This window comes from Ostrinia furnacalis, unplaced genomic scaffold (genome assembly GCF_004193835.3).
Source record: "Ostrinia furnacalis isolate ACB-3 unplaced genomic scaffold, ASM419383v2 OfSCF1154, whole genome shotgun sequence".
Lineage (NCBI taxonomy): Eukaryota > Metazoa > Arthropoda > Insecta > Lepidoptera > Crambidae > Ostrinia > Ostrinia furnacalis.
Genome location: NW_021131393.1, coordinates 12063 through 27596, shown reverse-complemented (window position 1 = coordinate 27596; position 15534 = coordinate 12063). Strand labels below are relative to the sequence as shown.

The window sequence follows — 15534 nt, the reverse complement described above, 5'->3', positions numbered from 1 at the left end:
CTAAATCATGTATTTCCTTCGCCATTTTCCGCAGTTTGGCACCTCATGTCACATAATTTTACCGAAGTCAGCCCTACAGCTTCGGCGCAGTGCCGATCACTGACATTTGTCAACAAAATGGTGCTTGACTCTTGAGACAGGCTAAATTACACCACGTTGTTAATGACATTGAGCATACATTTTTTTAAATACCTTCGCGAAGTAAAACTTCTGTACGTAGTACTTATTATTATTCTGTGGTAGTAGGGTAAACCACCCAATCGTTGGCACTCTACCAATTTATTGGCATGCTCTAGTTTTTTAAGAAAATTAAGATTGTTTGTAGCCAAACCTTATATTTTTTAGTAGAAATTGTAGAGTAATATCATTTATTACTCAACTGGCTACACACGTTTTTTATTTTTTCAAACATCGCGGCGCTTCAACCATTTGTTTGACAAACCGGGACCTGTGCGGAAAAAACAATCGAAATATTCGTTTTTTACTAAGGTAAGAGCTATCATAATCTTTTAAAAAAATGCAAATCTATTTTGTTTTTCTTATACATAATCATTTTGTCTTATTATTGAATATATTAACTGCCTTTTTAAAACATTATTTTATAATTTAACCGCCAACTTTTAATTATTTATGGTGTGCCAACATTTGGTATGCGTAAAATCTGTTTATCCATTTTATTGGCACACATGCCAATAAAAGGGTATTTAAAATAATTTGAGTTTATTAAAAATTATACCTTGTTTGTCTCAAAATTGAGTTTAAATTGCATTTAAAATATTTTCTAACGTTTTGGATACACCAATCCAAATGTTGGCCCAGTGCCAATTATATAAAATCCATTTATTGGCACGGGTGTCAAACATTGGTTAAAAAGGTGCCAATAAAAAATATTCTCTTTTCAGCCACTTTCAAAGCCTTTCAAAATCTTATTCCACTATTCCCCGTTGACAATCCCCGTCAATGGGGATTAGTGAACTTTTTGTTCATTAATCCCCGTTAACGCCAATGGAGTTTATAATGGGGATTAATGAACTAAAAAGTTAATTAATCCCCATTTTAACTGACGAGGAAGAACAGCTTTTTGTTGACTGGATAAAATAAAAATCAGTAGCAAAAAAGGATTTCCGAAGAGAAAAGAAGATTTGATAAAAGTGTTTATGGAAAGTTTAAAACCATATTTAAATATAAGCGTTTGAACTGATATGGTATGTTCCTTTACAAAAAAAATGTTACTTTTCTTTTAACAAAGGATTTTATTTTGTTTATTTCTATCATGAATCTCTTTAAAACCTCTACATAAGACCTAGCAGCTATTTTTCAGTCTTGCGAGAAAGTGCCAATAATAGGTAATTATCACTGCCAATAAAAGGTTTGGCTATGCCAACAACTGGTATTTTGAGGTAATTTTTTAAAAGGTACACTATATTGAATAAATGATTTAATTTATTAATGATAAGTACTTTATAATATTCTCCAAAGATTAAAAGACCAATATAAATGTTTCTTTCTTTGATAAAACATATTTTTACATGCAAATTTTACCGGTTTTGTGAAGTAGCTGCTTAAAGTGCCAATAATTGGGTGGTTTACCCTATTGTTAATTTTTATTGTTCAACAAAATCATTAGCGAAAGCAAATCTTCTTTTATTTATTTTTGTTTTTTTTTTTCAATTTCTCATGTCACATCCAAAATAATATTAATGTATCTTACTCCCTTCATATTTTTTTATTGTTCGCAAAATTTGTCGATGCCACACTTTGTCGCAATATTATTTTAGATGACGCCCACTTTCTCGCAAGTTATTCTACGGGCACGGTTTACGACCGCTGGAGTGTATCGCCTCGTTTGTTCCCGTAGTCGCACTCGTATTTACATAAGCAAAAAAATCAATTATTGACTGCGCTTTATTATTTTATCGTTCGACAAAATTATTAGCAACAGCAAAATTTTTCTTTATTTTTGTTTTTTTTTTTCAATTTCTCATGTCACATCCAAAATAATATCAATGTATCTTATTCCCTTCATATTTCTTTATTGTTCCCAAAATTTGTCGATGCCACACTTTGTCGCAATATTATTTTAGATGACGCCCACTTTCTCGCAAGTTATTCTACGGGCACGGTTTACGACCGCTGGAGTGTATCGCCTCGTTTGTTCCCACAGTCGCACTCGTATTTACATAAACGCGTTCGGGAGTGCGCTGCCTTTTATTGCCTTTTAACTTTGCGCTCTTTTGCGCCACACTTGTCGGAGGGCTATCGGCAAAAACAACTGCTTTTGTATGAGTGGGTGGTGTGAAAGTGAGTTATTTTTGCAGATAGTAACGTTTTTGCGTAGTAAAATAATTAAACCATAGTATTCCAAACTTAGACATTACTAGTCCACGGCAATCTAAAAGCCAAGCATAAATTGGTACCTAATTGATAGTTTAATGAAACAAAAAAAAAACACATAATGATATTAAAAACTGTTTTTGTAAGATATTGTACACACTGTGAAATACAATAAATGATTGAGAATTGAGTAGGTATTTGACACAAGCCTCCTACAGTACTATCCTCCAAACTCTCATAAGGACAAGCTTACATTTTTTCTTTGTCTTCAACAGTGCCCCCAGACATCAGCAACGAAGAGACTTCAACGGACGTGTCAGCCCAAGAACTGGACAACGTCACCCTCTCCTGCAAGGCTACCGGCCACCCTCCTCCCAAAATCACATGGAGGAGAGAGGACCACGACCAGATGCTGCTGAAGAAAGTTGGCGGCAGAGATTTTTATAAAGGTAAGATCTTTTAACGTTATGATTAACAGCTTCATTATAATTATCACATTATTTTAGAGTTCGAAGTAAGTTAGCCAGTTCGAGATAAGACAGAAAGTTGTGTGGTTAATGATTCCGGTTGATACTCGCTTCAAACTTTGGCCTGATCATCACTTTCTAGCAGTATATGAAATGAGCTAACCGTTGCGGATAAAAAAATGGCTTCCACTGCAAGCAGACGACTCTCTTTAATGTACAAGAGGTAAATGGAAGTTTTGCCATACTCTATCCACGCTGTCCAAACGGGTTGGGGATGCCTGATGATCGCATATTCCACTCTAAGTCGCCTCTTTTGACATTACCGGGAAGAATGGGGGTGGTCGGTCTTATTCTACTCAGTTCAAGATTAACGTAAAAGTTAGCTATTTCTATAAATACTTCCACGTGTCTTCTAAATCCTAAAAATAAAATAACCATCTCCAAGAACTTTACATGTAAAACAACGGATTCACAAGGCTTAAACCCTTTCCCCCTATAATTGAACCCCGTCGCAATATCCATTCTTAGACGACTTCTATTTATAAACTACCTGCCGAATTTCAGCTAAGAAGGTCAAGTACTTTTCGAGATTTCGTGTTTAGTTAAAGAATTAATGAATTAGAAACTTTTGACTAGTTGTGAGTATGACCAGTAGGGTGGTCCTTATTCCTACGAAAAAATTTTTTTTTCTTATATTTTGCGGGGCACCACGTAATTTGAATATATACCATATGAAAGTCTTTCATTAATTTTTTTTTAATTTTTAAAAGACATTTAGGGGTCGCTACCAAGGTTTGAATTTTAAGTAAAAACAAAATCTGTATTTGTTAGATTCATTTATTTTTAAAGCCAAAGCCAAATAAAAATATTACTAAATTATTGTTGTTGCTATGAACTAAGATATGTACAATGTACATATTTGAATCAATTATTTTTAAGATATAAGAGTTTACTTGTTAGTATCTCGACGCGTCGGTACCATGGTCGGTATAGAAGAGGGGTTGAGGGGAGAAGGGGACAAGAAGCGATTGTCTATTCTATCTATGCGATGTTCATTTGCACGTAAAATGTGATATAAAACATTTATGAAACCATGATTTACGATTTTCAAAGCTTTTGTAAATATTTTGACAGCTGGTAGCGACCTCTAAATCTTAACTAAAAAAAAAAAACAAAAAAGCTAATTTCACATTTAGAGGTATATAATCGAAAGAGAAAGTGCCCCGGGGATAATTCAAAAGTCGAAAAATAAGGACCACCCTAATGACCAGTTTCATTTACGTTATACTATTTTTTAAACTTTTTTGTCGTTAAAATGTGTCATTATTATTTATACCTACTCAGTTATGATTGTTCACTATAACTAAAAGAAAGCGAAGAAAGAAATTTAAAATTAAATTGGCAAATTAATTTAGGCTGTCTTACCTATTGCTAGCAAGCGACCATTTGCAGACAATTCAATAAATCTTTTAACTCAATAATGGGTAACATAACTTTTTAGAGTAGGCACACACCGTTGATTTTTTATCGGCCGATAGTTTAGTCGGGCAGTTGATCAGTATGGACATGTATGGGAGTGCGCACACTACGCCGATTCGATTTGGCTGATTCTTCATACTAATTAAAATCGGGCACAACTATCGACCAACTAAAAATCAACGGTGTGCGCCTACTATTACTGTCAAGGATCCTTCTGGTTAATTCCTGTAAACCAACATTTGACGTACCTATTTTAGGTCTACTTTTCGTGGAAGGTGTTCTTATCTAGTAACTCGATAACGTATAACGTACTTATGTAGGTAGTCGAACAGCCGGTTTTCGGACTATGTTTCGATTTATTGATGGATTCTTATAAAAAATTCTACTATCTGTATTTTTTACTTTCTCTGCCACTGTAGCGCTACATTAGAGAGGAGTCTCTTGGAGTGGTGATGATGATGACGATGATTGTTGTGACTAATGAAAAGATACGTCGGTAGCTTTCTGCCAATGTGGCGCTACATTGGAAAGGGTACCCCTCTTATAGTGGATATTAAATAAGCTGATAAAGATGATAAATTATGATTGTTTTGTCCAATGGAGAGCTACGTCGGCAGCTCTCTGCCCCTATGGCGCTAAATTGGAGAGGGTACGCCCCTTTTAGTGGATCTTAAATGAGCTGATGATGATGATTGTTTTGTCCAGTGGAAATGTACATCGGCAAATCTCTGCCTCTGTGGCGCTACATTAAAGAGGACCCTTCAGTAGATATTAAATGAGTTGATGATGATTGGTTTTGTCCAGTGGAGAGCTACTTAAGCAAATCCCTGCCTCTCTTGTCATCCTCTTGAAGAGAGGACTAAATTAATGACTTCATGATGATGATGATGATTGTTTTGTCCAGTGGAGAGCTACGTGGGCAGCTCCCTGCCCCTTTGGCGGGTGGACCGGCGGCAGATGGGCGCGTTCCTCTGCATCGCCTCCAACGACGTCCCTCCCGCCGTCAGCAAGCGGATCATACTGAATGTCAATTGTGAGTATCTATGCTAATGCTATTCTTCTGATTAATTTCGTTGCGGGTTTTTTTTTATGTGATAGGATCCTGGCTACACAGGAGTTGCAGCGGTGGGAACGAGAGATGGGAATAGTCCCATAATGCCACATGTTGACTCCACATGTTGGCCCCAACATTGGCCTAATTTATCCAACATGTGGATCTACATAATAGTTTTGGCACCAACGTTAGTTCTGGGACAAGCTATTGTCTAGATCCACACGTGGGACTAGTGGCGTTGGAAACAACTTTGAAGCCAATTTTACTGAGTATTATCTAAAGATCTAGATAACACTTTTGGATTCTATTTTCTACACAGTTGAGTAGCTAATGTCTTTTCTTTAGCCATGAAATTCTGGTAAAAATTGGTTTTACATCAAAGGGACTGGAGTTTTGACAGGTCATATAAGTATATTGTTAATAAATTGGTATTGGTAGTATCAACTACATGTCTACAATTTGATTCCCATGTAAATAGTTTTTGTAAGGAGTTTATCCGACCTATAAAATATAAACGACTGGTACTACTTCTGTTACTGACTGATTTCATACAATTTTCGGTCAAAATGTAAAGATATGAAAATCAAATGCGCTTGGTCTGTAAATAATCCTCGCTTATTCCTAAGTGGTGTGAAAACAGAACACTCAACTCATATAATATTAAAAGAAAAAACATTAGAAAGAACGCAAGAAAATATTTTATAACTCTAAGCTCAAGTTTCAATTTATAAATTGAAATACACCAACATCAAAATAACGGTTCTTCCCAATATTTTCTGTGAAAATACTTTTCAACAGTAAAACTCTTAGATGGTTTCAAATATTTTTCTGACGCAAATTGGCTTCGAATTCTTTTTGAAGGGGCAAAATTGATCGGAGTATAATAGTACCTTCGAATCTTGGATCAAATAAAGGCTGGAATCGAATAAACTAGGCGTCTCACCTTTGACGGCCGTACAATTAGAGCATGATTCCTCTTACCTGCCTACGTATACTAAGGAAGGTGGTGCAAGTCATGAAAAGAAGGTTTTGAATCCATGACTATTGTAAAACTTAGACCTATATTAACCGGAAGGTAAACTGGATAAGTTTGCCCAATGTTAAAATTTTTAATTAAACAAAAAAAAATGAAGGGTAAATTCCAAAATCGACACTAAATTGAATCACATTTTTTCCCGATAAGCAGATTTATTATAGCCAAATTGGGGTCAAAAACTGTATACTTCCACTTATCTTTTTTAAATCAATGATCTGGGTTAAGTTAGGAATACTACTACAACTTTAATGGTTTTAGACAGTTGATAAGTCAACAAAAATGTTTTTCTATTACAACGACCCACTGTCCAATTAGCTAATGGAAGCCTGCAGCATAAATAACAAAACTAATACCAACAAACAAAATATATTAAATCTCCGTCACAAATCACTCCACAATAATCCCGCGTTATAATCCCATTCTTCACAATTTTCCCGGAAAATTTTCCCTCGAGCTCATCCCTTGAACCACTGCCCAGAGCTGTGATAAAGTCGAATTGATCTCCCTCTTGTAAGCCGTCCTTGCGTATAATTGACTCTTCCCTGTCATTGGCCACTCCCATATCCGATATAAATGTAGGGATTGAATCCCGCACTGTCTTGATCCCGGGATTCAGATTCGTAGCTCACGGTTGCGGCGACGAAAGTCCCGGGGAATTCCGCTAAAACTATTTGGATATTATTTTTTGCATGCAACAATGCAGCGTAAAAATGAAATCATAGTAAGTATGCCCTTTGTTGAGACAAATCAGGTGGCATTCAATAGGATTTTCTATGGAAGTAATATCAAAATAAGGTGGAAAAATTCGGTTTTCAAACGAAAATGTTTGCAACATCTGAACACTTTTTTGTGAAACATACGAGTATATTTTATTTGGTGAATTTTTAGTGCCTGCTTGGTTGTTTTAGTTATTGGTTGCCATTTTTTACATTGTATCAATCTATATCTAGCTACAGCGAAAGCACATCAAGATAATCACTGTAGCATCTTATGTAGTTCTAATATGGGCGATTTTGCTAGAAAAATTTAAAGTCTGATGTGCTCGCGTCCGTATATTGCTCCTTTCCTCTTGCGTAGGAGTCGGTTAGTATGGAAATAAAGTTTTAATTATTCGTGCTATACTATCCTGCCTGTCAATAGATATTATATGTAGGTGTCGCCAGTAAATTTAAGTTGATGATAATTTCATAATTTAACTTTTTTGCTACAATACACATCTCATTATTATTATGTATAGTTGTTGCAATTCACGAAGGCGAGTGAATTCATGTATGGTGTCCCGCTAATGTTTATTTTTCAAAAGTTTTGACATTACACTATCGTTATATACATGTACACGTACACACACAAGAAAAGCTCACTCGCCTTCATGAGTTGCTAGAACTATACCTATATTTCGTAAAAATAAATAGAAAAGCCCATTGATTGAAGCCACCGAAACAAAGAATATGAGACACAATATTGTGATATTCGGAAAATACATAGCAGGATAAATTCCGCTATTATGTGCCTTCACAAAAGGGATCCAGGAATCCCAATTTGGGTGATTGCATCATAGTTATTCCCATAAATCATATAGAGACTTTATACCAATACATCAGAGGTTATATCTATCAGTTCCCCTTACAATTTTACCTTTGTTTACGGATATTACAAAGTTTATATGATTTTTGTCATCTCTAAAGCTTTTATTGCAATCTAAACTTTTTATAGGGGCATTATTGGGCAGAAAAATGGTTTCCTATGGTCATTTTACGGTAAATCCATTCTTATCTTTTTCATATAACTTTTAAGCGTCACTTAAATATTTTATTCTATTACCAGTTTCATTTTATACATTCTATAAGAAAGAAAACATTAATATTAGAAATTAAAATTATTTTTGCAAAGTGACTTTATTTGAATGTTTAAAGTACTTAATTTATGTTTCAGAGTGCAACGATTTTATCGTATTTTAAAGTTTAATGTTATTAAAACTTTAAAAGCTAACGTTAACGGTTATCCCAACTCCCAACTATAATATTATATATTTTAATATTATAAATGCGAAAGTAACTCTGTCTGTCTGTCTGTCTGTTACGCTTTCCCGCTTAAACCTCGCAACCGATTTTGATGAAATTTGGCATAGAGATAGTTTGAGTCCCGGGAAAGAACATAGGATAGTTTTTATATCCCGGTTTTTGAAACAGGGACGCGCGCGATAAAGTTTTTCTGTGACAGACAAAATTCCACGCGGGCGTAGCCGCGGGCGGAAAGCTAGTAGCTAATAAAATAAAGTTCAATTTACACTTACATCCAAAATCAAAGACAAGAATTGGAATCCCCTCCCACAGTCGAAACCCAGTGAAGAGTGCGGAGTGAATTACACGGACCATCGAATCCCGAATCTCCAATTCCGAATCCCGTCTGTGGGATGAATCCCAGTTTATCAGTACATTGCCTTCAGCGCACTAACCGCTAAGCAAATCCCCACTCATCGAATTGCCCGATTTTGCTAGAAATTTTACCCGATTTGCGGGTAATTTGAAAGTCCCATTTTAATGCATTCGGTGGATCCAATAATCATGATCTGTTGGTTAGTAGATTGGGTTTTTAAGCAATTTCTCTTTATTGGCCAGTTTTGGGGAAATTGCACGGCTCTGCCTGGATTGGATTAAGGTGGATTTTTGGCTCAAAATAATAAGAGAGCTTTGTAAAATTAAAATATCAGCTCTTCATTATGATTTCCAAATATTTTAGCAATATTTTGTCGAAAATCTTCTCCTTATTTTTATCTACCTGGTTGAGGACTTAATTATGATTATTGACCATTAAGACGCCTTGGTCCATTCTATAAAAAATCTTCTGTGTTCCATCCTACGGATACCTACCGTATTAACAAAGAGTTTTCTAATCTAAGAATCTATACAAAGAAGGACTTACCAAACAACTCCCAAAGAATAAAAATTCTTAAGACCCGTCTAGACTTGATTACTTTTTAACCCATTTAATTCGTCTTTCAAATTTCAGTATTTCGCTCCCTTTCGCTTTGTCGGCAAAGTCGTATTACCACCGTTACATTCTCTGCCTTACATTAATTGCCATTTATGTAAATCGATTTCGAAACGATACGAATAATCGATACGTAGACAATCGAGTGTTATGTAATGGCTTGGATAAATGTTAACGTTTAAAAGCGACGTTCAGCTGTTACTTTTCGATTTGGATTCCTTTTCTTTCTCTGTAAAGAAAATCCGAATAAGTAAAAACGTGCTTTAAAAAATCACTACCTCGAACGTTAACAAAAAAACGGAAAGGTTTGTATTTTTTAATTCTTTGAAGAACAATAAAAAGGAGGAAAACTTAATTTACGCATACTAGGTATTCTACTTTGCTTGAGATTTAAAATATGTTTAATATTATATAAGCAAAATCAGATCCCAGATGAAGAAACTCATATTTAGAGTCTTTATAGCTTACAATGAAAAAACAAATTCTTAGAAACCAAAAAAAAAACACACACACATCACATAATATTTAAGCGCAGGAATACCAGAGCGCGAAAAATTTAAATTCCATGAACTTTGTACCAAATTGGGACCAAATCATAAAAGCACGCGGAATTTTAATTTCCTGGTATGCAGGAAAATTCCACCAGCCATCACCGGTGAACCAAACGCTGGTTAGCGTAACATCCTAGTCTGCATCCCACTTAACACCAGGTGCGATTGTGGTCAAATAATCTGCCTTGTTAAGCATTAAAAAATGTCAGTGTTAAAATTACTTTTTTTAGTTCTTTCCACGCTGTTTTTTTTCGCAGTCCCACCTACGGTGATAGTGCCAAACCAGCTATTAGGAGCGCCGCTTGGAACCGATGTGGTGCTAGAATGCACTGTAGAAGCGTACCCCAACACCATCAACTACTGGGTCAAGAACCGTGGCGAGATGCTGCTAGATGGGTAACGTTTTACTTCTAAATTATTATCTTGTTTCTTATGCAGGGATAGAAACTATGGGACAGATAAATGGTGAACTAATATCAGCAGCTCCAATTCAATATTATAATTGTCTGTATTTACTAAAACTGAACCAAGTAAACTTCAATCCCTTGATGATTTGTCGACATTTTTCTCTTTATCCAAAGCAGTATGGTTGATTCTGATTAAAAGTAGTCCTGCTTTTATAAATAAATAGAAAAATATATGTACAGTGAATGATTACTATCACACTAAAAACAAGGTTGTGTTTCACTAGCTAACTTTGACCGTAACTATAACGAAAACCGGTGGTTTTTGTATGGAGTTTGACAGATTTTTGACGTTTGTCATACTTAGACCAGGCGCAGACCATCGATTTTCAGTTGGCCCGATTTTAAATTGTATGAAGAATTGGCCAAATCGAATCGGCGTAATGTGCGCACTTCCATACATGCCCATACTGATCAACTGCCCGACTTAACTATCGGTCGACGAAAAATCAATGGTCTGGGCATAGGCTTAAAGTGAGATGGTGCAACCCAGCCTAAGAAGCGACCAGATATTCAACAAATTAGTTAATTTTATCACTCAAAGAGAATCAAATGACATTCAGGCCATTCTTATCAAGGGACACCTGAAGAATTGAATTTGTCTTCTGTTTGTCATGATCCACCTCTTGCAGGCCAAAGTACATAATAAGCGAGGAGAGGTCATCCTACAAGGTGATGATGAAGCTGACCATCAAGCAGTTCTCGAAACACGACATCGGGACCTACAACTGTGTCAGCACCAACTCCTTAGGGAAGAGCGAAGGGACCTTAAGGCTTTATGGTAAGTTATTATGGTGATTGTTTTCTATAAAGGTTTTCTCCTCGTGATCCTGGTGCAAAAGAACCCCCGGCACACTATAGCGGGTTACGGCCTTTTTTTTCGTCATGAATGCATGAAATTGTCAGGCAACCAACTTACACGATTATTCTGCGTGATGTTACAGTTATTTTGACTATTCTTTTTTTTTCTTATGAGTTTTTTTTCTCTTCTTTTAAGTTTAGATACTATCCTGAATTAAATAAATATTAGATTATATTTTCTGGCCTGTAAGTAACAAATAACAAATTTTAAAGGCACGAGTTTGAGAAACAATTAAGACTGTCCATGTCAGCTACTTTGATGAGCTATTAGGGAAATCCCAAAGTTATATCTCTCAAAAGAGATGATTTAATTAATTTTTCGTAATTACATTTCAATTTTAACTAAGCTAATTTATGTATAAGGCCCATTATTGAACCGTTTGGAGGAATATTTTATTTTTTGATAGGCAGTAAAAACTGAAAAATAATCAAGACTGTCCGTGGAGTTATTTTGATGAGCATTAGATTACATAAACATTTTATTTACGTACCAGTATTTACCAAAAAGTAAAAATGGCCCAAGCTTTAGTAAGACAGGAACTTGCGAAAAAAGACAAAAAATATTAATCAAGAAGTTGTAGTCCCAAATGAATAACGATCTTCAATTTTATAATCTATTTTTCAGAAATAAAGCTGTACCCAAGCTCACAGTCGGCCGCAGAAGTGAATGTAGGCGGTGAGTAATTAAGATTTAATCCATAACATAGCAAATAGCACCAGGACCACTGCTTATTTTAATGTCACAGTCGGTTCAGAAGCTACGATAGCCGAACAGTGAAGGGGTCGGACTGACCGACTCGACATATGTAGATCGCTTCATACACGAAGACGCGCCCCACCATTCTTCCGCTAATATTTGAGTGTTATCGGTACACGCTAAATTATCTATGAGTGCACACGCACACTACAATAATAACGATCGGATTGCTCGGATCAAACTTCCCGCACCCAGCGTTTCCCTCGCCCAAAAATTGGTGGGGCGCGTCTTCGTGGATGAAACGATCTATAATTAGCATACTGTACATAATGGACGTAGACATACCTACATCAAATGTGAACAGCGTCGTACTAAGAGTCATATACTAGCAAGATACGATACGATAAGTTTGACGTTCGTGTGCACTGGCAAAACACCCAATAATGTCTGGCAGAGCTGATAAAAAAATGGTGAATATGACATTTTATCGAACCCAATACTTATCGACACTGTTAAACTACACTCGACAGCAAATAAATCGCACCACCCGCGACGGGAACTTTAAAGATTTTCTTTTGACACAATAATGATGCCCCAACAATATTGGTGTTATTTGAAAGCCTAAATAATATCCTTAAAGAAAAACACATTTAATTTCTTAATAAATTATTAACATATACCATAAATGTGACTTGAAAAAAGACCTCACTTTGGGCTCACCTCTGGGATCAATTCGACCAAATTTTATGGTTATAAAACCAAATAATGATCACACGAACGTGAACGCGCGGGTGGTGCGATTTATTTGCTGTCGAGTGTAGGATGTTACTTTCTGTAAATAAGATTGAGCCAAGATAACTCCAACTGAGAATAGTGTTGTTCTTTTATTTACTTATCAGATTTCATAATTACATAGGTACAGTTGAAGATCTTTTTTTATCTTCAAGGAGGTAGCTCTTGGCCAGCATTTCACCTGATGGTAACATCTAAAAACAGGGAGATTAGACTTTTACACTGATGTGACGAATCTTCTGCGTCTTTCTACTTCATATTCAACCCTTGAAAGGATTAACTTAATTATAAATGAGGCCAAACACAACCGTCAAATATCCGAACTATGCTATTTTGTGGAACTGTTAGAGGCATAGTTTTAATGGCCGTTCTAAGCCCACATACTCGCTCTTTGTGAGTAACAACCAAACTTCTATAAGGGTTTGCACCATTCCAGTTAATTTATTATTGAATCTTCTAAGATTACGGTTCTACGAAATCTTTGCTCGTTGTGGCCATTCTACAAAGTAATTATTGTTATTTGCAGTACTATTGTTATGATGTTATTATTAGTTATGACTCTTAGGCTGAGTTTAGCTTACTTTGACTTTTTTCACAAATGTCAAAAATCTGTCAAACTCCTTACCAAATCACCAGTTATCGTTAAAATTACGATCAAAGTTAGGTGGTGAAACTTAGCCTTACCTTATTAATAATTGTAGTTCTTTACTTATAAGCAGAAGTCAAAAATATTGAGAGAAACATGAGGATTCTCTTTCGTTCGTCTATAATTTGTAGCCTACTGACATGTAGCTTGCTAGCGATATGTAGGTGCTTAATAAATATTTGACAATCTTACACCGTGTGGTCTTACTCATCTTCATTTAGTACATCTTAAAACGTTTGATGTTCCATACTATACAAGAAAGGGCAAGTTTTTCGTGGCGCATTTTGTCAGTAACCTAAAATAAATTCGATAATTTTATACTGTCCATCCACACTAAAGGTTCGGTCAAACCAACGCGATCACATGCGACCAGCCGGCGTGCAGCGATGGCGACCAGACTTAAATGCATTGATCGCCATCGCTGCACGCTGGCTGATCGCGTGTGATCGCGTTGGTTTGACTGAACCTTAACGCGTGCAAATCGCCATCGCCGGTGCGATCATAGGCCAATGACAGGTCGCGCCAACTGTCATGGGTCGCGCGTGGTAGCGAGTATGGACCTTTTTAAAAATACATTTTCTTTTACAGGTCTTACAGAAGGTGCTGTGAAACAGAAGCCAGCTTCAAGTGACTCAAGCGAGGTGTTTTCCAGAACACTCTATCTTTTAACACTCGTTATCGTAGCCGTTGTTAAATTAGAGGTAATGTAAATAAAATTAAATGTTTCAAATGAAAGACTGTATATAAATGAAGTCAATAACGTTACTGTAACTGTAATAATATTTAAGTAATTTTTCGTGACTGAAAAGCTTAGTAATAAAGAAAAAATGTCTAAAGTCTGAGGCTGAGTTGCACCACCTAACTTTGATCGTAACTAATAACGAAAACCGGTGTTTTTGTTGTGGAGTTTGACAGATTTTTGACGTTTGTCAAAGTAAAAGTAAGATGGTGCAACCCAGCTTTACGTTCCAAATATACCTAGGTGTTTACAAAATAGTGGTGTAAATATTCCCTTTGTTTTGTTGCTTGGTGTTTCATTGCTCAATCATATCAATGTATTCAAATGAAGGTTAAGATTGTAAATATCATGTAAAGTTAAATATTTGTTACGTAGAGTAGTTATAATGTTGTGTATTTAAACAAACTGAAGGAATGCAAAGGAGTAAAATTGCGAACATGTTTCCATTTTCTTTATTTTCGTTTGCAAGTATGAATTTGCTAAGGAAAATGAAGAAAATGATAAGTATGGGTTAATCAAACTAAAGTGAATGTGTACTGTATGAATTATATTCCTATTAATTTCAATACATCATCATCATTGGATCCTTCGGTCTCTACAATAAGAGCAAATTGGAAAATGTATTCATAACAAACCCAAATCCTCATCATCATCTCAGCCATAGGACGTCCACTGCTAAACATAGGGCTCCCCCAATGACTTCCACATCAAATCCAGCACCTTCCTGCTACGCCTTTATCAGGTCGTCGGTCCACCTTGTGGGTGGACCCAAATCAATTATTGTGTTATAAATAATGACGGTAGATCAACTTATTTTTAACCAAAAAAACTTTTCTGAAAATTTTTCAGTGACCCATCCCATTCGGGTTTTAATTCCAATAAATATTTTGTATGGAGCGTGGCTTCTATGATTTCTTTAGCACCCGTTTCCGCCAGATAAACTCTTCGCTTTGAAATGACTGTTTGTATACTTTCAGCCTGTATACAGGGTGACTTTGAAAATATTCATTGGCATCCTTTTAATATGGCTTATATTCTACTCCTGATACATAGTCCATTCTCCAAATATGAGACAAATCGAATAAGATTTTTGACATTATTTTTACTATGTATTGTATTAGTGTGCTCTTTTCGAACCCTGACTCTTTTATAGAGTTTAACTATTTTACAGCAACAGCACATCAGCCTATACATTTTATTGCAAAATAACACTTAATACATCGGAATAAAATGTCACAGTAATAAGATTGATGTACAAGATTTTAAATATTGAAAGTTTAGCTCCAACTCATTTGGGGAATGTACATAATAATATTATTATTTATCATGAGTAGAGTCTTATTTAAAATGATGCCATCGATTTCTAAGTCACCCTGTATAAACGACTTCAGCCACGTTCAGGCTATCCCGCGTATCTTTGGGC

General features: G+C 35.7%; 1 protein-coding gene across 1 annotated transcript; it reads left to right on the top strand.

The window, feature by feature from the left end:
- Positions 1-2609: 2609 nt before the first annotated feature.
- LOC114351495 (neurotrimin-like) lies at positions 2610-14196 on the top strand (the record flags this gene model as incomplete). The annotated part of the gene is made up of 6 exons (XM_028302739.1): positions 2610-2783; positions 5185-5313; positions 10170-10308; positions 11009-11157; positions 11863-11913; positions 13961-14196. Coding segments are annotated over 6 exons (764 nt in total), but the record flags the coding sequence as incomplete, so codon positions are not given.
- Positions 14197-15534: the final 1338 nt, after the last annotated feature.